Source organism: Tenrec ecaudatus, chromosome 2, assembly GCF_050624435.1.
Source record: "Tenrec ecaudatus isolate mTenEca1 chromosome 2, mTenEca1.hap1, whole genome shotgun sequence".
Classification (NCBI taxonomy): domain Eukaryota; kingdom Metazoa; phylum Chordata; class Mammalia; order Afrosoricida; family Tenrecidae; genus Tenrec; species Tenrec ecaudatus.
This window is the reverse complement of record NC_134531.1, coordinates 71,915,425-71,938,553: the sequence shown is the minus strand read 5'-3', so window position 1 is coordinate 71,938,553 and position 23,129 is coordinate 71,915,425. Positions and strand designations below refer to the sequence as shown.

The following is a 23,129-nucleotide window of genomic DNA, read 5'->3' as shown; positions in this document are numbered from 1 at the left end:
TTGTGGACCCACAAGGATGGTGCTATACTGGATGATTTCACAAGAACCCGTGATGGGGTGGGCCGTGGCAGCTTGGGGCGAAGCAGAGGGCATGCAGGGTTGCCCACTGCAATGGGAGTGCCACAGAAGGCTGCTGGTTTGCCTGCTTTTGTGTAGAGCACCAGGAATAGTGGGTGGAATTTCCCTGGTCAGTAAGATCGCTGCAGTGGCTAGACAGTGGCTCTCCCAACACCGTGTAATGTTGGCGAGTGTTAACTGAGCTGCCTTAGGCAGGGTGAGGCACTACGGCAGGCCGGAGGAAGTTCTCAGTCACGTGGAACTTTAGGAGACGGATAGGAGCTGCCCCAGCCACACAGACACGATTTCCCCCCAAGAGGATGGATGGGATTTCCTCAGCCAATTGTTAAGCATTGCAGATGGCAGGCGGGCGGGTGGAATTTCCCACGGAAGAAGTTGGGCAGGATATCCCTTGGTAGAGGGTGGGTGAACTTTTCCTAGCCTTGGGTTATGCTGCAGAGGGTGTAGTGCTCCCATCTGGGTGGAGGGCAGGTGTAAAAGCCCTAGGCTAAAGGTCATTATCTGGAGGTTGGCAGTGGCTTATGAGAGAAAAGGGAAGAGGAAAAAAATTATTTAAAAAAAGAAAAAAAATCTAAGCCAGCTGGGATATGGGAGGATAGAGAGAAAAGTGGGGGGAAAAAGTAACAATATAGCTGAGCCCTGATCCCTGACTGTGGGGCTGGAGGGGTTTAAAACCCTGCCCTGAGGAGGTGGCAGAATGCTGTAGTTGTGTCGAGATAAAACCTCTGGGCTGTCTCCAAATGATCTGGCTCTGGCTGAGACAGTGACGGGGCTATGTTTAAATCCTAGTGGGCCTCCACAGTTGTAAGCCCCCAGCTCCTAAAACCTAATGGATCTGTGCCTACTTATCTTTATGATGCTCCTCCTACGACCTGGCAGTGTGGAATTTCTCTCTCAGTGATTCTCCTGCATTGATTTGTGCAGAGTCCCTCTGGTATGTGTTACTCAGTTGCCTTCTTGCTGGAATCCCCCCCCCCCTTTTTTTTTTCTTTAACAAATTTAAAATATAATTTAAAAACTTTAATTCTTAGACCTAAGATAACTAAAGCAGTGGCAGGCTGGATTTGGTCCACAGGCTGTATGTACTATGCCAACTCCTGGGCTAGGGTGATAGTAATGATATATGGTGAGAAGGAGTTTAATTCTAGAAATATTTCCTGAATAGACCTAGCAGAACTGGATATGAGGTGTGAGAGAAAGAAAGTTTGGATTGGTAAAGAGAAAGCTTTTTTCCTCCTGGTTATGTTCTCAGTATAAAATAATAATGATCTGCTGTAAAGTGATATAGCATGTCTTGATTTTATACTTAAAAAACCCTGGAACCCTGAACCCATGTACCATTCCCACATACTTTAACTACATTTGCTTTAGGCCTCCCCCTGCCCTCCACCGCCCTCCACTTTGTTTTTGTTTTTATAACAGGTGTGGGTTTGCTAACCCACAGAGCTAGAGCTGAATGCTTTTAGGTTGTCAGCAGCTTACAGTGGAGTGGAATGCCCTTTGGGCATTTATTAGCAGCCCTCATGTGCTTTTGTAACAAGTCTTAATTCTTGAGCAATGTTGTACTAACAAAGAGGTACAGGAAGCTTTTCTGCTGTTGGTGCTAGCAGCAGAAACATACAGTTTCTAGTAGCAGTAGTGCCATTAGTGGCTTGCAAGGTCCAAAAACAGAAGCAGTCTTATCCACACCAGATGGTATTCGTGGTAAAATCTTAGTTGAGGTTCTGTTACCTAGTTTCTCTTGGCCCTGTTCCACTTTCTTGTTTCAATTCATATTTCCCTACAATGCTAGCTGCCTACTACCATGCTTCAATTTTTTTCTTTTTAACTGAACAGATCAGTTCCTTTTGCTTATTATTTTGTCATGTCTTACACTGTCGGATGTCTCCTTTTACTCACTTTTCAGTTGTGATCACACAGGCTGGTGTGCTTCTTCCATGTGGGCTTTGTTGTTTCTCAGCTAGATAGCCACTTGTTTATCTTCAAGCCTTTAAGACCCCAGACACTATACTATATCTTTTGATAGCTGGGTACCATCAGCTTTCTTCACCAGATGTGTTTATGCACCCACTTTGTCTTCAGTGATTGTGTTGGGAAGGCAAGCATCATGGAATACCAGTTTAATAGAACAAAGTGCTCTTGCATTGAGGGAGTGCTTGAGTAGATGCCCAGTGTCCATCTGCTACCTTAATATATGCACATAGATCTATTTCCCCATCATCATTAGATATACACACACACACACACGTACATGCCTATATTTAAACCTCTATAAATGCCCTTTGCCTCTTAGTTCTTTCCTCTATTTCCTTTTACTTTCCTCTTGTCCCACTATCATTTTTAGCCTTTATTTCGGTTTCAATAATTCATCTTAGTTACACTGACCTTGAATAAGCCCTACCAGGCCTCCTACACCCTTCTTGCCATTGACTTTGGATCGCTTTTTGTTCCCTTATCCCTGGATTTGTTGGCGCCCACTTTCTTTTCCCCACCTCCCCTCTCCCATGTCACCCTGGAATTGTCAGTCCTGTTATTTTCTCCTCCAGCTGGCTTATCCCACCAATCTTATCTAGATAGATCTGCAAAAATAATAATTTCACAAAAAACAAGACAGCAAAACAAAGCAACAAAAGAAAACAAAATAAAAACAACAACAAAAAATGACCAAAAAATAAGAAAAGCCTGTAAATAGTTCGAGGTCTGTTTGTTGATTTTTTAGGAGTGTTTTCCAGTCAAATGTGGGGTGCCATGCCCTGGCCCCAATTATAATTTTGGTTTTCCCTGGGGACTTCCATGCTCTGCTCTCCTTGCTTTTTTGTTGCACGACCTTAGTGTTTTGCCTCAGTCTGGTAGGTCAGAACAGGTGCAGTTCCCACACTGTGTCTGGAGACACAGTGTTGTCCCCTGGAGGGCTATGGGTCAGTAAGGGATGCCATAAGACTTCATCTTATATACTTTGAATATTCTGTCAGAAAGACCAGTCCCTGGAGAAGGACATTATGCTTGGTAAATTGGAGGGCCAATGAAAAAGAGGAAGACCCTCAAGGTGATGGATTGATACCATAGGTGCAACACGGCTTAGTTACAGGAACAATTGTAAAGATGGCGCAGGACCATGCAATGTTTCCTTCTGTTTTGCATTAGCTTACTATGGGTTGTACAGAATCAATGGTACCTAGCCACAAGATTCTATTCAGGTTTCTCATTGGCTCCTGGACCATGTGTATCTGAGTCACTATTCACTATGGAAAAGGTTCAGGGAAGTAAAAAAATAAAGCTTATAAAAAGTCTACCCCATCTCTTTAGCTGGAGAAACCCAAGCAGTGAGGTTATAGTGCTCCCAAAAAAGTAAGGAAATGGAAGCCCAAATTCTGAATATAAACTCTGCCAAATAGTTGCCTGACTGACCTTTTTAATCTATATATGCGCAGGCCAGACTGAAAACAAATATTCTAGCTGCCACTTATTAAACATCGCAGAATTTACAATTTTGTCTAAGTCTTCTAAAACAAAACTAGTATTTTTTAGAACCATATAACTGGTTTCAGAGATCACAGTCTAACATTTATACTTTATAATGTCACAGTTACAATCCAGAATCAAGCCAGGAATTTATTCCAATGGGGGACAGACAGCCAAACTCAAAAAGAGCCAGATGTTAGACTTATCCTAAAACTATTTTAAAGCCGCTATGGACACTTCTCTGTAATACACATGGATGGGATCACCATGAATTGTAGTCAACTTGGCAACAACAGGAAAGTTTTGTATGTGTGTATGTGTGTGTTTTAATAACTATGTGCAGTGAAGGTAAGAAAATAATGGTTTTAATAGATGAAAACTATTTCAGCAGTGAATAAAAAAATATAAAAATGATCCAGTGAGAATTTCAGAATATAATAATATCTACACCTAAAAGGAAAAACCACTGCATGGCATTTTAATAGCAATAGCAGCTATAGATAACAGAGAAAATAGTCAAACTTTTAAAAACTGATCAGTAAAAATCATTCATAAAAACAGAAGAATTTTTGAGTTTTGTTTTTTATCCTTAGATATCTAAGATAATTTCAGAAGAGTAAAAAACATTCCAAGTATGGTAAAAGATAAAATTTTAGATTCAAGAAACTCAGAAAATTTCAAACAGAATAAAATGAAAAAAGCCTTACCTAAGTACATCATAGTCAAGTTGCTGAAAGTCAGGATAAATTTTAAAACCGTGAAAGTAACCAAAGGGAGGGATGGGGGGGAATCCCACCTTAGGATATAGTGGTTAAAATTTCCATCCACTTTTCACAGGGAGTCTTGATATATCAGACTGATAACCACGAGGTCAGCAATTCATAGTACCCAGCCACTAGGCAGGATAAAGGTGAGGCTCTTTACGCCCGTAAAGAGTTAGATCCTATCAGGAAACCCACAGGGCAGTTTTACTCTGTCTTAGACAGTCACTGTACGTTGGAATTGACTCAATGGCAGTGAGTTTGGTTTTTGTTTCCTATCAGAAATCACAGAATCTAGTCAACAGTGGAACATCATCTTAGAATATAATGAAAGAAGTATGTGGGGGTTGGGGTGTGTGTGTGTGTGCTTTCCAATCCAGAATCCTATGTTCAAGGAAAATTTCTTTCAAACGTGAAGTGATAAATAAATACCAATTGAGTTTCTGTACATCAGCATTAAGAAAACCTGAAAGGCAGGCTACAATTGAATACAAAGAAAACTAAAGTTTTTTTTAAAAAGGCCATCCATTACTGCTGAAAGAGATTTCAGGAAGATCATTATAAAGGAAAGCTGTCCCGTGTTCATGGATTAGATGATGTAGTATTGTCAGTACTATTCAATGAAGTACGTAGATTCAATAAATCAGATTCAATTCAAACAGATCATAATTTCATCAGCCTTTTTACAGAAATATAAAAACCAATTCTCAGCTTTGTGAGGAATGGCAAGAATCTCCAAATAGCAAAAGCAGTGTTAACCCCCTTGAGATAATCTTTAAACCTTAAACCAAAAAATATCTTCACAAGTATTCTTAAAACAAACTTTAGCTTAAATAGTAAAAAGCAAAACCTGCTTTTCTAAGAACTCTCTTGTAGGGTAATATTGACAACAGCAACTTGAAAGATTAGGAACCTTGCAAGGCAGTTAGTTTATATTAATGAAGGAAGAACAACTCAGTAAAGGGGGTTGAAAAATGGTTACACAACTCAGAAAGTGTGATCAGGTATCATCGGTGTCACTGAGCAACAAGCACTTTCGGTCGTGGCTGCTTCCCACCATTCCTTTGGGTTTGATGATTCACGAGAATGACTGACAGCTCATAGAAAGTGCTCTACTTGTACTTAGGACTACAGCTTTCTTGTTGTAAAAGTATCTAAACAGAGAGTCAGACAGTGTGAGGTCTAGAAGGATTCCCATCCCAGATTTTGTATGCCCTAAAAAGGGAAGTATTATTTCCCCATGTTCATGAATGTCTCTCGGCACCCCTGGAAGCCCATTGAGCTTTCATGTTCAGTGTTAGGTGGGTAATACAAACTCTAGCTCCTCTCCCTTGAGGTCAGCTTGTAGCATTTATTTGACTTAATGATATTTGTACTGGACTTGTATTCACTATGTTAATTTGTTTTAAAATATTTTCCAATACAGTTTTAGGTGGAAGCTGGGAGAGTTGGGGACAAGGGGACAAATAATTCATTTTTTTATGTATGTATGAAGAATTTAAATCACTGAGTGAAAAAAGTTTAAGTTTTCATTAAATGCTTACACTTTGATAGAGTGATTTCTTAGATCTTTCTAATGTAGTTCTTATGTACTATCCATTTTATGTTTTGCTTTTCATTGGATGCTATTACTATTAAATATGTATAAAAATCAAGACGTTCTTTTTATATTCTTCGGGGGAAATGTTAGCATTCTGTGGTGAAATGTAAAAGTATTTTGTTAAATATTAAATTTAATAAAATAGAACTATTCATGATAGAATTTACTTTTGAATATGGGATAAGGGAAAAGGAATAAATGGCTTTCCTAAAACTTATTATTTAAAGATTTTTTGTTTTTTATTTTCCTTTTCTGTGGTGTTTAGTGGTTAGCTAGTTCCCACTAGCAAAGACAAAGAAGTGATGGAAAGTAATCTGCTGCTTTTTAAAATAAATGTTCATAATCTATCAAGTAGGAGTAGCAAGTGGAACTTGATTTTGGCCACTCTGTCCTTATTTTCTCTATTTGAAACATCGTCAAAAAAGTTACTTGAGTAGAAAAATAAAGAATATTAAAGATTTCCCACCAGCATACAATGCTTTTCTAGTTGTTTTTCCTGTCAAGCGTACCACTTCGTATGAAATAATTTTCTCTTTCTTCTCCACAGCCTCATGATTTTGATGAATGTCGATTTGATATTAGCGTAAATGATAGCGTTTGGTATCTTCGTGCTCAAGATCCAGATCACAGGCAGCAGTGGATAGATGCCATTGAACAGCATAAGGTAGGGTTCACTGTTTCCCTTGCAATGGGGAGCTAAAAGAGACCAAGGATTTCTCTAAAAGATCTTGAAATATAATATGTTTCTAAAAACTGAAATTTGGGTAAATATTAAATTAATACAGATACAAATTTTTTCATAGTTTAACTTGTAACGCATGAATTCTAAAAGAATTTTATGTTATATAAATTTAAGTTTTAATTAAAGCAACAATGTGCCCATTTTATTAACATTTTTATAGTAGGGATTAATTTCATAATGTCATTTCTTTGCAATGATCTACATATAACCCATTTCCCAGGGGATAGATAACAGAAAAGTGGGTGAAGGGAGACATCGGTCAGTGTAAGACATGAACAAATAATAATAATTTATAAATTATCAAGTGTTTCTGAAGGAAAGGTGGATGGGGGAGGAAGGGTACGGGAAATGAGCTGATACTAAGGGCTCAAGTAGACAGAAAATGTTTTGAAAATGATAAAGAATGTGTTTAGAAAATGATATCTGGGGAAGGGAGGGAGAGGGAAAATGAGCTGATATTGAGGGCTCAAGTAGAAAGAAAATCCTTTGAAAATGATGATGGCAGCGTATGTACAAATGTGCTTGACACAGTAGATGAATGTACGGATTGTGATGAGATCTAAGAGCCCCTAATAAAAGTATTTAATAATAAAAAAGAAAATGATGGCAACAAATGTGCTTGACATGATGGATAGATATATGGATTGTGATAAGAGCTATACAAGCCCCCAATAAAATGATTTTTAAAAAGACGTCATTTCTATTATCCTAGATAAAAAGATTTTTGAAATTACAGTGGATTCCTAAAAAAAGATTAATTAAAAGCTTCAGTGTAAATTTTTGTAGCCATCCATAGACATTTATTTAATCTTTGTAAATAAGCTGTTTAATAATAAACCTGCAGAAAGTCGTTTTATGTAATTGAATACATTACATTCTTGTTATTTAAAGCTAGTTATTGACTTTTGCTGTGTATAACTAACTCGTAAGTGTACCCAAGGAAATAAAAAATCTTCGTTACTAGCTAATTCAATATTATCATGTTCAAAAGTATGGGGAACTTAAAGAACTTAGTACTTGTTCACACTTGCCTGGATTTCACAAAGCTGAAATTGAAACACCTATTTTGATTATTCAACAGGCACAACGCATACACCCAAAACAAGAAAAACCAGCCAGGCCTGGGTGATGCCAGAAGAGCATTAGTTTTAATAACAATCAGGCCAGTTTTCATTTCCAGATCAAATGATTGATTATGAAATTTTTTCAAGCTAAAGAAAGCTGACCATAATGCTTGTTTATTTCCCTTTTAAGCTGTTCTGCTATATTTGTTTAAACATTTTATCTTAGTTAATTCAGTATTACTATTTAAAATTAGAAACAATTTTCTGTCATTTTTAAAGAGAAAGGAGCTTTGGAAGGAGACAGGCCTAGATCCAAATTCTGCAGAACCTGCTATGTCTTCCATGCATGTTCTTGGCCATAGCATTTGACTACTTCTCCGTGTGTTTTCTCAGATGTAAATGATGATGATAATATTTTGCCTGAAATTGTACTAAGCCATTAGTGAGTAAATATCTGTAATAAAGGTACCAGAATGCCTGAAAAAGTGAGTGTTTAAGTCTATCTTATCATATACATGTTTATAAAAAGAATATAAGAGATCGCTTTGGCAAAAGTTTACCACAAAAAGAACAGTATATGGAAGAGGGGGCTTCAAAAAGTTTGTGGAAATTCAAGTAGAAGAGTAATGGAAATTTCCCACAAACTCTCTGTAGCCACTTATATATAATATTTGTTACTGTTTGCATCTGGAGACTGACACATAATGGCTTTGAATCCTGGAAACTCCTTCCTAATTCCTTGATAAGTTAAAAAAAGGATGACAGGATGATATAGTATGTATATTCCCCAAAGTCAAAATAAATAAATAAGCAAAATAACCCAGTCTTGATAAACCAAGAATGCTATATTAAAAATTGGCCCTTATTTCATTTTACTCATTTTAATTCAGATACTCTCTCGGCCTAGGGGAGCACGGGTAGTTCAGTGAGTTATGCTCCAAGGTTGGTGGTTCAAACCTACCAATTGCTCCATGGGAAGAGAGTAACTATGGGTCATATTGACCTGGTTGCAGTGAATTTAGTTTGGTTCTCAGGGCATCACCTACCCCAGTGATGACTAGGAAAAGTTACCACACTTAAACCTGCCTGTTTTTCTATTTGGATGTCATCTAATGGCCCTTTTCTTACTTTTCACTGTTGTTAAAGTTTTCCAAATAACTTTAGTTATTTTCAGTATCTAGAAGAAAATGTTGAGGATTCCAGTTCTTTCCTTCATGCAAGGCCCTTCTGCTCATCATATAATAAGCTCTATGTGTTGATTCAGAGCCCTGGAGGTGTAGTGGTTGTACTTTGGCCTGCTAACTGCTAAGTCAGCAGTTCAAAACCATCAGGCACTCTGTAGGAGAAAAGTGAGGCTCTCTACACCTGTGAAGAGTTACAGTCTTGGAATCCAACAGAAACAGGTCTACTCTGTCCTATAGGGTTGGTATTAGTAAGCATGCACTGGATAATAGTGAGTAATGTATATATCAATCTATTTCTCATGTGTGGGAGCTCTCTCTCTGAAACGCATACACACATGCACGTGCATACACTCCATGAGTTCCCTCTTCTTGAGCAATAATACTGCTGGTGGTGGTGATAACTAGCATTTTTGTTTACTAAGTGTCTGTTAGATATGATGATAAGCCCTTTATATACTTTATCTCATTTTAGTTTCCAATAATCCTGAGACTGTCATTTTTATTTTTCCAGATAAGGAAAGAGAGGCACACAGTGCTTAAGCACTTGTCCACAGTTAAACAACTCGTTGGTAATGAAGTCAACATTCAGAATTAAGTCTGTCTGACCTGAGAGCCAGAGCTTTTGGTCAGCAATCAGTTATGCTGACCTACAAGCGTAAAATAATGTTTCATTGACTGAAATCATGTGCCTCTTGGATTGTGATACTTTAGCACTTGTCAGCAGCTCCACGTTACAAGAAACACTAAAAGAAGTTCATCATATCTGTAGTCTTTATTTTGAACCACAAGCTCCTTAACTGCTCACATAAAATAATCACACTTCTTTGTAGGAGTTAGCAATGTAGTGGGTGCATAAACTGCCCAATTGAAATAATGCTGTAAAACATGTTTTGTTGGAGAATTAATAGGACTCTGTCAAGATTTGTCATTTATTCCTTGGTATTCATTCCAGAATAATTTGCTTCCTTTAAAAAAATTTCTTTAAAGTATATTTTCTGATTTAAGTTTTCATAACACATTAGAAATAAGTGTGACATCTGGACAGTAACTGTGATACAATGAATTGCTTTTGTGGTTTCTCTCTCTCTTTTTTTTTTTTACATTTAAAATATTTTGAATTTTTTCACAATTGTGGGTGTTTACATTTCATATAATTGATTTTAAGAGTTTAAACTGCTTATCAACATTCTCCCTCCCCCAGTAACTTATTCTACAGCCGCAGACACCCCCCCCCCTATAACTTTTCTAAAATACGTATGAGGAAGTCTCACCGTCCTTGCTCTTATGGAGCATTCCTGTTGTACTACTTCCAAGACAGATTTGTTTATTCTTTTAGCAATCCATGATACTTTCAGAATTCTTTGCCAGCACTGTCATTCAGATGCATCAATTCTTTTTTGATATTCCTTTTTCAGTGCCCAACATGCACATGTATATGAGGCAATTGAAATTACCATGGTTTGGGTTAAATATACCTTAGTCCTCAAAGTAACATCATTAGTTTTCAACACTTAAAGATATCTTGTGTAGCAGATTTAACCAGTGTGGTATGCCACTTGATCTCTTGATTGCTGCTTACATGAACATTGTGGATGCAAGCAAGATAAAATCCTTGAAAACTTCAGTCTTTTCTCCATTTACCATGTTTTATTTGTAAGGAATTTGATTTTCTTTATATTGAGTTGTAATCCATATAGAAGGCTGTAACTTGACCTTCATCAACAAGTTCTTCAAGTCCTCACTTTGAACAGACAAGGTTGTTTCATCTGCATATCACAGATTGTTAGTATGCATATCATGGATTGTTAACCCTTCCTCCAATCCTGATGCCATATTCTTTATATAATTCATCTTCTCTCATTATTTGCGCAGCACACAGACAAAATAAGTATGGTGAAGAGGATACAACCCCAATACGCACCTTTCCTGATTTTAAACCACGTAGTATTCCCTTGTTCTGTTCACACAGCCGCCTCTTTCTCCATATACAGGTTCCACAGGAGCACAATGAAATGTTCTGGAATTCCCATTCTTCCCTAGACTATATAATTGTTATGGTCCGCACAGTGGAATACCTGTGCACAATTACTAAAACCCAAGTAAACATCTCTCTGGTATTTGCTTTGGACCAAGATTCATGTAGCTTCAGCAGTGAAGTCCTTTGTTCTATATCGTCTTTTGAATCCAGCGTGAACTTATGGGAGTTCTCTGTCACTGTACTGTTGCAACCATTGTTGGATGATCTTCAGCAAAGTTTTACTTGCATGCAATAATGTTGTTATTGTTGTTGTTCAGTGCCATGGAGTTGGTTCCAACCCATAGCGAACTTATGCACAACAGAAGGAAACACTGCCCAGTCCTGTACCATCCTCACAATTGTCTGTCTGTTTGAGTCAATTGTTGCAGCCATGATGTCAATCCAATATCATGATATTATTATTCTATAATTTGTGCATTGTTTGCCCACCTTCCTTTGGAATTGACACAAATATGAATCTCTTCTAGTCATTTAGCCAGGTAAACGGTTTTCCAGATTTCTTGGCATCCCTGATTGAGCACTTCCAGTGCTTCACCAGCTCCTTGGAGCAGTTCATTTGGTATTCCATCAATTTCTGGAGCCTTGTTTTTAGCTAAGGCGTTCAGTGCAGCTTGGACTTCTTCCTTCAGCACCATTAGTTCTTGCTTGTGTGCTGCCGTAGCTGATGTGGGCTCTCTCCATCTTCTTTGGGTGCTTCCCGCATCATTCACTATTTCCCCCATGGAATCTTTCAACATTACAGCTCTTTAGTTCTTTCAACTTCATACTTGCTAAGTGAGTTCTTTATGGCTTTCTAATTCCAGGTTTATGTACATTCCATTATAGTATTTTATTTTGTCTTCTCCAGCTGCCCCTTGAAATTTTCTTTTGTGTGACTTCATTCTTCCATTTGCCTTTATTCAATGATTGAAAGCAAGTGTCAGAGTTTCTTCTGACATCCATGCGGACCTTTTCTTTCTTATCTTTTTAATGGCCTTTTGCTTTCTTTGTGTATGATATTCTTGATGTCATCTCACTCAAAATTGAGGCAGGATATACTCAAGGTTGTATTTTGGCTCTCGTGAACTTGTTATAATTTTCTTCACCTTCAACCTGAATTTACAAATGAGCATTTGATGGGCTGTTTCATAGTCAGCCGCTGACCTGGTTTTAGCTTCTGATAATGAGCTTCTCTGTCATGACTTCCCAACACTAGTTGGATGTCTATGTGTTTCATGTTTTGTGTTGTTGAAAGAGGTTTGTGATGAAGAAAGAAGCTGATGGTCTTAGAAAATCCTATTATACAGTCTCCCAACTTCATTTCTATCACCAAGAATATGTTTTCCATGTACCTTCCTCATTGTTTCCACCTTTTATATTTGAACCACCAGAAATTATCAGGTGTATCTTGATTTGATCAATTTCAAATTCTTTAATTTTTTTCATAATTATCTCTTCATCACCACCAGTTGTCTGTCAGTTTGTTGTGCTGTGATGTTTTTTGTGTTGCTGTGATGTTTGAAGGTATGTCACTAGTGTTTTAAATACCAGCAGGGTCGCTCCAAAGGAGCTGTGGTAGAGTAGTGGATATTCATTAGGCTTCTAATTAAAAGGTCAGTAGTTCAAAATTACCAGCTGCTCTGTGAGAGAAAGGGCTTTCTACTCCCTTAAAGAATTATTGTTCCAGAAACCCACAGGGCAGTTTTACCCTGTCTAACAGGGTAAGAATTTACTTGATAGATGTGAATTTGGTTTGATTTGGTTTGTCCCTCTAAATAAACAGGATTCCAACAGAGCTTCTACACTATAAAGAAGGAATAGGCCATCTACTTTTGAGGAGTTGGTCACTGAAAACTATAAATAGCAGCGGGACTGCTATTTTACTTAACTTCGTGTATACCAGCCTAGTCATATTATATTGTATGAAAATGTGTGCTGGCTCCTTTTCATGAAGACTTACTTGTTTATTGCATTGTTTATTAGAATTTGAGAGCCAGATAGACAAATACATGATGTTTAAATGAAGTCTTTTGGTATTTAATCTCTAGCTATCTCCCACTTTGAGGTCAAATAATATTGTAAAAATTATTTGAAACATAGAAGCTATATAAATACAAAGTTAAGATAATTATGTTTTTATTTGGAATAAATTAATGCTTTTCTAGTATAAATTGAATAAGTACTCTCAATGAGCCCCTGAGCATTTTCTGCATAATTGGTATATCAAGAAGGATAGTAAACTATTTCTTGATACTATTTATTCTATAATAGGTTGTTCAATGAAACTTTTAGACTTCAAATACATATGAGTTTTACAGCATACTGTTTTTCTACCACCAAGAAAGAAATATCCTTCTTCTCCAGGGGAGGGAGTAGATGGAGAAATAAAAGGGAAGTTTTCTTGGCACTAGCACATGAAAGAGTCATGTTGAAAAAATTAAGTTTTGGACTTCGTAAGTTTGTGGTAATTATGACATTCCTGCATTCTCATCAGGGAGCAGCTTTAGGAGACCCTGAAAGCTTGGTGGTCGTGGGCCACACACACTTTCCCCATATTCTGGAAATTTGCCAAAACTTGAGAACTCATAGGAAATTGCATGAATCTAATGAGGGGGGAGAAATCCAAATAGTAATGTTGCAGATGTTGATTTTCTGTGCTTAGAAATCTACCGGTAGTTGTTTTGTGATTTAATATTTTTTATATTCACTAGTGTGGATTCATTCAGAGTCCTTTGTGAAGGCTTACTGATTTATCTGTGAAGCTCTATTGTATTCTTTTTCTAAAGAAAATTTTATTCCTATTTTGAGAAATTTAGAGATTACTGTCTGGGGAAATTATGTAGAACATTATTTCTAAAAGGAACTTGACACTTATATGTCATGCATGAATTAAATGGGGCTTAAAAATGCTCTTTACCAAGATTCCTATGGCTGAGCCACCAAAATGATGTCCAAGGCTCCCTTTCCAGGTCTTTTAATGTTGGAGGTTTTGTTGTTCTTGTTTTCCCATGCTACCTCAGACTCACTTTGATTTTGCTGCTGTTCCCCTATTTTTAGGAGCAACTTCAGCCTATTTGATACTTTGATTTATTTTCTGTCTTAAATCTGATCTAATTATTAGGAAACTTTTATAATAGGTGGCAGAATTTTTATCGTCCTCTGTAACAGTTTGAAAAAAAATACCATGGTCATGTAAAGTCATTGTTAGTGTTTGCCATTTTTAATCAACTGTATTACTAGAAAATTCTTTTAACAAATATCACACCAAAAATTCACTGTTGGGTCAATATTGACTCATAGTGACCCTATAGGTCAGAATAGAACTGCCCCTGTGGGTTCTGAGATTGTACCTCTCTATGGGAGCAGAAAGCCTCAACTTTCCCCCTTAGAGTAGCTGATGGTCTCGAACTGCTGACCTTGTGGTCAGCAGCCCAATGTGTAATCCACTTTGTCCCAGGAAAATTTTTTATGCAGTGGCCTTCAAAATATTTGTGGAAAATATAATTGAAATGTAATGGCATTATTCCACAAATTTTTGAGACCCACTCATAAGTGTATATGCTTTATAAATTATTATTATATAACTTAGCTTTGCATTTGTCTCTAGTTTAGTTGGCCAAGATTTAAGAATACAAATAAAACCTTATTAACTCTTTATTTTTAGGGTAGCTATATAAATTTAATGTTTCATTTACCTGTTTACATCTTATCATGAAGATAGAGTGAACCGTGGGATCAGATTGTACTACTGCCTGACATCCAAGGGAAGGCCAAATCTAGTAAGTGCCAGAGTAGTATGTGTTCTGTCATTGTCTCAGTAAATAGTAAAAATATTCCATTGCATAATGATAATTAAACTTTGTTAGCCAGCAAGGAAATTTCATTATTGTTATGTGTTTCATAATGTTTCACTCGTTAAAATCAAGAATTTGGTTAGTGTGGTAGTTAGGTTTTTTTTGGTGTGCCAACCTGGCACCCATAAGAAGATATGAGTGGAGTTTAGCCTGTCAATCAGGTCGCAACTTGATGACCTCACCAGGATAAATGGCTCTCTAGAGGCAGGCCACACTCTCTGCCTTCACCTTTAGGCCAGCAAGGCATGCTGAGACCTGTGTGAGTCTGAAGAGGGATTTATGAGTAGGATGAGACTTATGGACTTGATCTGGACTGGGCTAGGGTATTTTCCTGTTATATAACTACTTCTTGGTATAAAGCTCTCTCTTACACATAGTGTCACTGGATTTGCTTCTCAAGTCAACCCAGTCGAACACATTATGGTACTAAGAATGGGGTATTAGAGAAACAAATTAGGAAGATGGAGAGTGGATACTTATTTGAGCTCTGTGTTATAGTAGTGTTTCTTTGGCTAGCTGGAGGTCAGATAAGGCCATACTATTTACTCAATTGTTTTCTGAAAAGGACATAGGTTTTAAATCCTAGTTTTCTTTGGTTAACCTGCATGAAATAGCAAAAATGAATGTTATTAATGTAAATTTTGAGCACGGGGCAAAATGGCCCCTTGAACTTCTCTTCTGAGACCATGATGCTTAGTCAAAATTGCTTATAGTACGCCCCACCGTGGCTTGATGCGACCAGAGATCTAAGACCATATTGCATATGAATGGGATAGTTTAGATAAAGATTGAATTTGACGGTTTTAAGATTTGAGTTTAGGACCTGGCTGTACTAGGTTTATACTGATTGCTTTTTTTCTTGTTATTGATATAATGTGTGACTGAAATGATTATTGGGAAGTATGAAAATAAGAGAGTTTGTAAGCCACTTGCTTTCAGCCATTAAATCAGATCTTTAATAAAATGGGTATAGGACATCCCTGCAAAGAAGGCTCTGAAAAGATAAACCCCCCAAAGTGCCTTGAGTGATCAGTACATTTGCATTTGAAAAGACTTGCTGAGACAGACTGAAGAAAGAGTAGCCCTTTGGCTTTTTAATTTTGAACTAGTGATTTTACATGAAACTGGAAAAATATTGAAGCCTTGAAGACACCCCCCTCTCCAGGACTGAAAATGAAGCCTAGGAGCAGTCTGAAAAGCTTGCTAGATGACCACCTGAATCCACTGTTGAGTGAAAGTGGGAAAAAAGCAATAGAGAGGACAGGTTGAGTCTGGCCACTGACACCTGTGGACCAGTTTACAGGGACTAGAGGGAGATGAGAGTGGTTTGGCTGGCCTGAAGTTTAAAGAGTTGTGCGTAACCTGAGCCTATGGTATGACCTAGTCCAAGGGGGCTAAAGTTGTTGAGCAATTTTGAAAGGACCTATGATCAAAAGGCAAGGTGGACAATGGACACCCTGGTGAGACTAAGCAAGGCAAACTGCACTGAGTTGACCAAAACCAAATCAAATAAAGTTTAAAATTTTGAACCTTTGAGTTGGTGCATATTGCTGCTAACTGCAGGATGGCCTGTCCTGATTTGCCTTTGCTTATGCAAGTGGAGATACAAGGTTCCAACTAAGATGAAGATTGTTCACATCAAAGAAGATGCTTGTCTCCTCAGAGAACTGGTTTGATGTAAGTAAGCGGGCAATATAGAAATAGGATAACCAAAATTGCAGGGATAAAAACATGATGTGGCTGGGTTACAAACTTTAATGGGTAGGAGAATATGTTGATAGCATTATGGTATAGGTGTTCACATAACTGCAATTGTTAAGCATAGAATAGTTTTACTCACTTATGGAATATTATGTGTAAATAGGCTTGGCATATTTTTAATTGTGTGCATTTTAGTTTTACCTTTTAGGCCCAAAATTGATTGTATTATTGTCCTGGTTTTCAGAATTATTGGGTACAAGTGCCAAGTTGACAAGGGGTGTATTGTATTGTACTTCAGGTTTTGTGTAGTAACAGGGCATTTATAAGAAGATATGGGTGGAGTTCATCCTGTCAGTCAGGTCATATCCTGATGACTTCATTTGGAGGTGCCACTGAGTGAATGGCTTTTTGGAAGTGGGCCACTCTCATTCTTTCTCTCTGCCTTCACCTATCTATTGATGAGCCATGCTGAGACCTGCACCAGCCCTGTGTTGCTTCGACTGCTATTTGATGGCACAGGACCGGGCATTGTTTTGTTCTCTTGTGCATAAGGTCATAATGGGTCAGAACCAACTCAATGGCACATAGCAACAACAAATTGCAGGGATTATGAATATGTAACAGATTTCCAAGGAGTGGTCATGAATATGCATTTGGCCTAAGTTTGATTGTTGACAATAAGGAAATGCCTTATTGAACCTCTCAGTTTCAAATTGTGTCTGAATTGATCTGATAACATCTTTCTGGCAACTTTCTGTGCCTTGCCCAGAGAATGTAACTCTCTTTTCTGTACATCTTGGGCAGGCCAGAACTGGTTATAAACTGATAAGTCCTGTGGTGGGATACTTTCCCAGGAGAATAGGGCTTTAAAGAAACATCAGGAAGGAAAGAACAGATTAATTGTGGGGGAAATATGAGGAATACATGTTTATCTATTTCAATATTCTTTGACAGTACCTCTTAAAATCTAAGGGGCAGTCAATTGGACAAGTGTGGAATTTGTCAGTGTTATAGAGGACTGATCAAGTTTCATGTAGTCTCTTTGTTCTCTCCTATTTCCGTATTCCTTCTTGGTCTTTCCTAAAACAAAGAAACATTGTCCTTGAGTCAAATTGGACTCATATCAACCCTATATGACAAGAATAGAACTGCCCATAGGGTTTCCACAAATACCTTTCTGTTTTTCAGTACTTATGAAAGTAGTCTGCCACATCTTTCTCCTGCTCAGCCGATGGATTCAAACCGCTTGTCTTTCTGCTATCAGCTGAGCACTTAACCACTGACCACCAGAGCCCCTATCCGCCCCTCACCATTTCTTCTGTTTCAAGACTTTGCATATCCTACATTCAGTTTCTGTTTCTGTGGTTTGTCATGAACCCCTTTCTCTCTTTTTCAGTTTGTACATGTACTACTAACTGCATTATTCCCTTGACAATCTCTGAAGTAATCTCCAAAAGAGAACATTTGATTGCCTTTTATCCCTCTAGTTGACTATAAATTTTTGTTGTTCTTGTTAGGTCCCATCAGCCCGTTCCAATTTATAGCTACTCTGTGGAAAACAGAACGAAACCCCACCCAGTCCTGCACCATTCTCACAAGGATTCCTTTGCTTGTGCCCATTGTTTCAGTCACTGTCGACCCATGTAGTCAAGAGCCTTTCTCTTTTTTGCTGGCTCTCCATTTTACCAATCATGATGTTTTTCTCTGGTCTCTCCTGGTAACATGTCCAAAGTATGTGAGATAAAGTCTTGCCATCCTTGCCTCTGAGGAGCATTCAGGCTGTATTTCCACCAATTCAGATTTGTTTGCCCTTTTGGCATTCCACAGTACTTTCAGTATTCTTTGCCAACACCGTAGTTCAAACGCATTGATTTTTCTTTAATCTTTCTTCTTCTGTATCCAACCCAACTTTCACATGCATATGAGGCAATTGAAAATGACTAATTGGGTCAGGTGCACCTCAGTCCTCAAAGGAACACCCTTGCTTTTCAACACTTTAAAGAGGTTTTGTGCAGCACATGTACCCAATGCAATGTGTCCTTTGATCATTTGACTTCCGGATCATTAATTGTGGATCCAAGCAAGATGAAATTCTTCACAATGTCAATCTTTTCTGTTTATAATGATATTATCTATTGGTCCAGTTGTGAGGATTTTGGTCTTATTGACATTGAGTCAAATCCACACTGAAGGCTTTAATCCTTGATTTTCATCAGCAAGTGTTTCAAAAACCTCACTTTCAGCAAGCAAGGTTATGGCATATGGGTGTCACAATCCCAATGTCATATTCTTCTGCATATAAACTGGCTTTTCTGATGATTTGATCAGCATACAGATTGAATAGGTATGGTGAGAGGATACAACACTGATGCACACCTTTGCTAATTTTAAACCGTGTAGTATCCCCTTGTTCTGCTACCACAACTGCCTCTTGATCTATGTACTATTTCCGCATGGACACAAATATTCTATAATTCTCATTCTTGTTAAGGCTATCCATAGTTTGTTATGAACCACACAGTCAAATGCCTTTGCATAATCAATGAAACATGAATAAGTATGTTTCTGGTATTCTCAGCTTTCTCCCAAGATTCATTTGACATCAGCAAAGATATACCTTATTGCATGTTCTCTTCTGAATCCAACCTGAACCTTTGGCAGCTCCTTGTCAATCTGCTGCAACAATTGTTGGATAACCTCCAGTAAAGTTTTTACTTGCATGTGATAATAATGACAGTATATTATTATAATTCACAAATATTTTTCTGTTGCCTTCCTTTGGATTGGGTACAAGTATGGATCTCTTCCAGTCAATTGTCCAAGTAGCTATCTTCCAAATTTCCTGCTATAAAGGAGTGATTGCTTCCAGTACTTCGTCAGCTTGTTGTAAAATTTCAACTAGTTTTCAATCAATTCCTGGATCGGTGGTTTTATCTAATGCATTCAGTGCAGCATCACTGGGTCTTGATCATTTGCTATCTCTTGAAATGGTTGTATATCAACTAGTTCTTTTTGGTACAGTGACTCTGTGTATCTTTTCCATCATCCTTTGAATCATTCAGCATTCTGCACATGGTTTAAAATCAGGAAAGGTGTGCATCAGGGTATTTTCTTTTCACCATACTGTATTTTCAGTTGCCTCATATGCATGTGGAAGTTGAACATTGACCAAAGAAGACTGAAGGAAGAATCATTGCACTTGAATTGTGGTACTGGTTTAGAACATTGAAAATACCCTGGACTATGAAAAGTACTAACAGAATCTGTCTGAAGAAGTACAGCCAGAGTGCTTCTTAGAGGCAAGGATGGCAAGGCTTTGTCTTACATGCTTTGGATATTTTGTCAGGAGACACCAGTCCCTAGAGAAGGACATAGTGAACATTAGAGGGGAGGGCCAACAAAAAAAGAGGAAAGCCCTAATGAGATGATGGACTGGCACCATAGTTGCCATAAAGGCTCAGGCGTAGAAATAATTGTGAGGATGGTGCAGGACTGGCCAGTGTTTCCTTCTATTGTGCATAGGGTCGCTATGGGTTGGAACTGACTCAGTGATACCTAACAACAACAACATTGTTTCCAACTTTTGCCTTCTAATGGCCAATAATTACTGGCATCTTGATTGTCAGCTTCCCAATCTTTGATCAGTTTCTGACAAGAAGTTGGTAGAATTCTTCAAATTCCTTACCACTAATTTGAGTGGTTGTTACATAAATTTGAATAATAATTGTATTGACTGAATTTCCTTGTATTCAGATAGACATTATCCTATCACAGACAGCATTGTACTTCAAGATAGATCTTGAAATGTCTTTTTGACTATCAATGCAATGTCATTCCTCTTGGTTGTATCCTTCCCAGTATACTAAATCGTATAATTTTCCATTCAAAATGGCTCATATCAACCCATTTCACTTTTAGCAACTTCTAATTTTCTATACTTCATACTTATAAGTTCCAATTATTAATTGATGTTTGCAGCTGTTTCTTCTCATTTTGGGTTGTGCTCCACCAGCAAATGAAGTTCCCAAAGACATTACTCCATATGTGTCATTATGGTGTCTCTACTTTGAGAAGGCAGCTCTTAGTCATAATCTGAGTTCCTTCTGCCCCGAGAGGCTTGTCGTTTGGCACTATCTGTCATGGTGTTCTGCCTCTATCCATGAGGTTTTCTGTAGTTTGCAATGTTTCCATGCTACCCATAGGGTTTTCAGTGGCTAATTCGTTTGAAGTAAGTAAATTATACAATGAATTATAACTGGACTGAGAGTACTGTGAATTGGATACCCTGCAAATATTAAGTTTCATGGAGGTGAGATCATTTCTGTCTTGTCATTTGAGTGAGCACAGTAGTACAGAGTACACAAAAGCCCTTTCTTTGTCAGTGAACCTATGTTCTTCTTCATCTCCAGTTACCTGTATTATTTGAAGATAGGAACTTTTAGTGCTTCTACAGTCGGGTGGACATGACAACTACTCAAAATATTATGTTCTGAAGATGGTTTCTGGGATTTTGTATAGAATTTGCCAGGTTTGCAAGTTTTTATATTTATATTTGCTAACAATTGAGATGGATATTTCTTGGTTTTCAGATTACTTTTTTAGCTTTTGTGAGTCATTTTGTTTGCAAAATTTTACTTTAGAAATAGAAGATAAAACCTGCAGGATAGATTTTTCTGCATAAAAATTATCAGTATGAAACCAAAACCTCAACAGTTATTCAAAAGCAAAGGTGAGAGAGATAGAAGGGGCAGGGAAACTAGTCTGCTAGAAAGGGAACAAACAACGCAAAGAGAACATTGACACATTGTGATAAATCTAATGTCACCAAGTGGAACACTAACTTGCTTTGCAAAGTTTCATTAAAAATTCAATTAAATGTTATTTTGTTTATGATTAAAGGGGAAAAAAGAATTATTCTAGAGTTGTATAATGGTTCTATATTAGAAGGCCTGGGTGGTACTTAATATACTGCGTGCTAAGCAAAACATCAGGTTTCAGTTCACCCAGAGCTAGGTACCTTGAAAGAAAGGCATGGTAATTTATTTTGAAACTGTGTCTTTGAGTCAGGAGACCACCAGTTTTAATTAAAATTTTAGGAGTCTTTATTACCAACTGCGATGACAGACCTCGCAGCTCCTGCACACAGGAGGCCGCCCCAACCAAACAACGGAGGGAGTTTATATAGGGTTTAATCACAATGGGAATTTTTCATACATTCACTGAAGCAAGAAAGCAGGAAACAGGCAGATATGGCAATTAGCAAACAAAAAACAATTTTGTGTGCTCGTGTCTTATCTTATAGGCAAGGACCAAGGGTCTTAGAGCAGTGGTTCTCAACCTTCCTAATGCCGCGACCCTTTAATATAGTTCCTCACATTTTGGTGACCCCCAATCATGAAGTTGTTTTTGTTGCTACTTCATAACTGTAGCTTTGCTATTGTTATGAGTCGGAAGCCCCTGTAAAAGAGTCATTCAACCCCCAAAGGGGTCCCAACCCACAGGTTGAAAACAAGTATGTTTGTTGACAATTCAGCTAGCTATCCTAACTCAAACAGATGGGCTTTCCTATTTTCTGTAGCTTGAGTTGAGTAATGTTTACCACTAATCTTTGCCTGACCCACTGGACTGGGCAGTGTTTCTCCATTAACCTCTTCTTAGGCATCACATTCCCCACTAGTCTTATGGGGACATCAAATCATCGATTCTTCCTGACTTACTCTTTGATAATGAGCTTACAACAACATAATTTTTACTGCCTGAATTCGCGACTTAACAAACACTCTGAATTTTTTAATTACACAGGGCCCGACTGCTAAAGCTGAAATGAGTCTCACTAAAGGGCCTGCTAGAGCAGTTAGCAGAGTGGTTAACTATGGAGACCAGTCGTATAGGCTTTGAAACCAATTACTTTCTTAGGTTCTTAATTCTTCCTGCTCCTGTAGTCTGGCAGACTAGAGCTAGACTATCTCTTACAATGCCTGAATGATTTGCGTAAAAACAATAAGCTTTTCCTAGGGCCATGCACAGTCCTCCTTGTTTTAGGAATAATAAATCTAGCCTTCTCTGGTTCTGTAATGCAACTTCTGCCCGTGAGTTTGGGGACCCGCTCTGGATGGTCGACTGGGTTTCTAGGGCTTGGTGGTCCAGGGTACTTGCTGAGATAAGATTTTTAAATTGCTTTGTCCAGTCATTAAGGAGGGAGTTCCTATTGCTGCTGAACCTGCTACTCCTACACCAACTAGCAAGGGTATCAATGTGGGAGCCCGTTTTACTCTATAATCCATAAGGCTCAGATACTTGCACACCCCCCCCCTTATCCTGAGTAATTTTACTTGTGCAATGACGTGGACCAGGCTGCACATATTTGGGTCTAAATTAAAGACAATAGGGTTTATACAGGGTGTGAGTCCTGTGGTGCAGGCGAACCATGTTTCTTCAGGAACTACTATTAAAATTAACTCTCTGCTTTCTCCAGGGGCACGTAAAAGCTTAAGGTTGGAACATGATTTCTAGTATGCAGAGGCATTAAAGTTATACTTGGAAGAGATATAGCAAGGTCCTTGCCCCTGTAGGTCTCTTAGCTTAGGCTCTTGACTCCAGCTATACTTTGGGGATAGCTGTTTTACAGGGTGTTGATGGATCTGATGTGGTGCCTTGCCTTCCGAT

The 23,129-nt window shown here is 38.0% G+C and overlaps 1 protein-coding gene across 6 annotated transcripts in view; it reads left to right on the top strand.

Annotated features, from left to right (window-relative positions):
* The window catches only part of CERT1 (ceramide transporter 1), a 127,623-nt gene that overhangs the window by 35,602 nt on the left and 68,892 nt on the right, over nucleotides 1–23,129 (top strand). For all 6 annotated transcript variants that reach the window (XM_075541184.1, XM_075541183.1, XM_075541182.1 and 3 more), the window contains one exon: nucleotides 6,449–6,565. In XM_075541184.1, coding sequence (XP_075397299.1) covers nucleotides 6,449–6,565 — 117 coding nt within the window. The remainder of the gene's footprint in view (nucleotides 1–6,448; nucleotides 6,566–23,129) is intronic.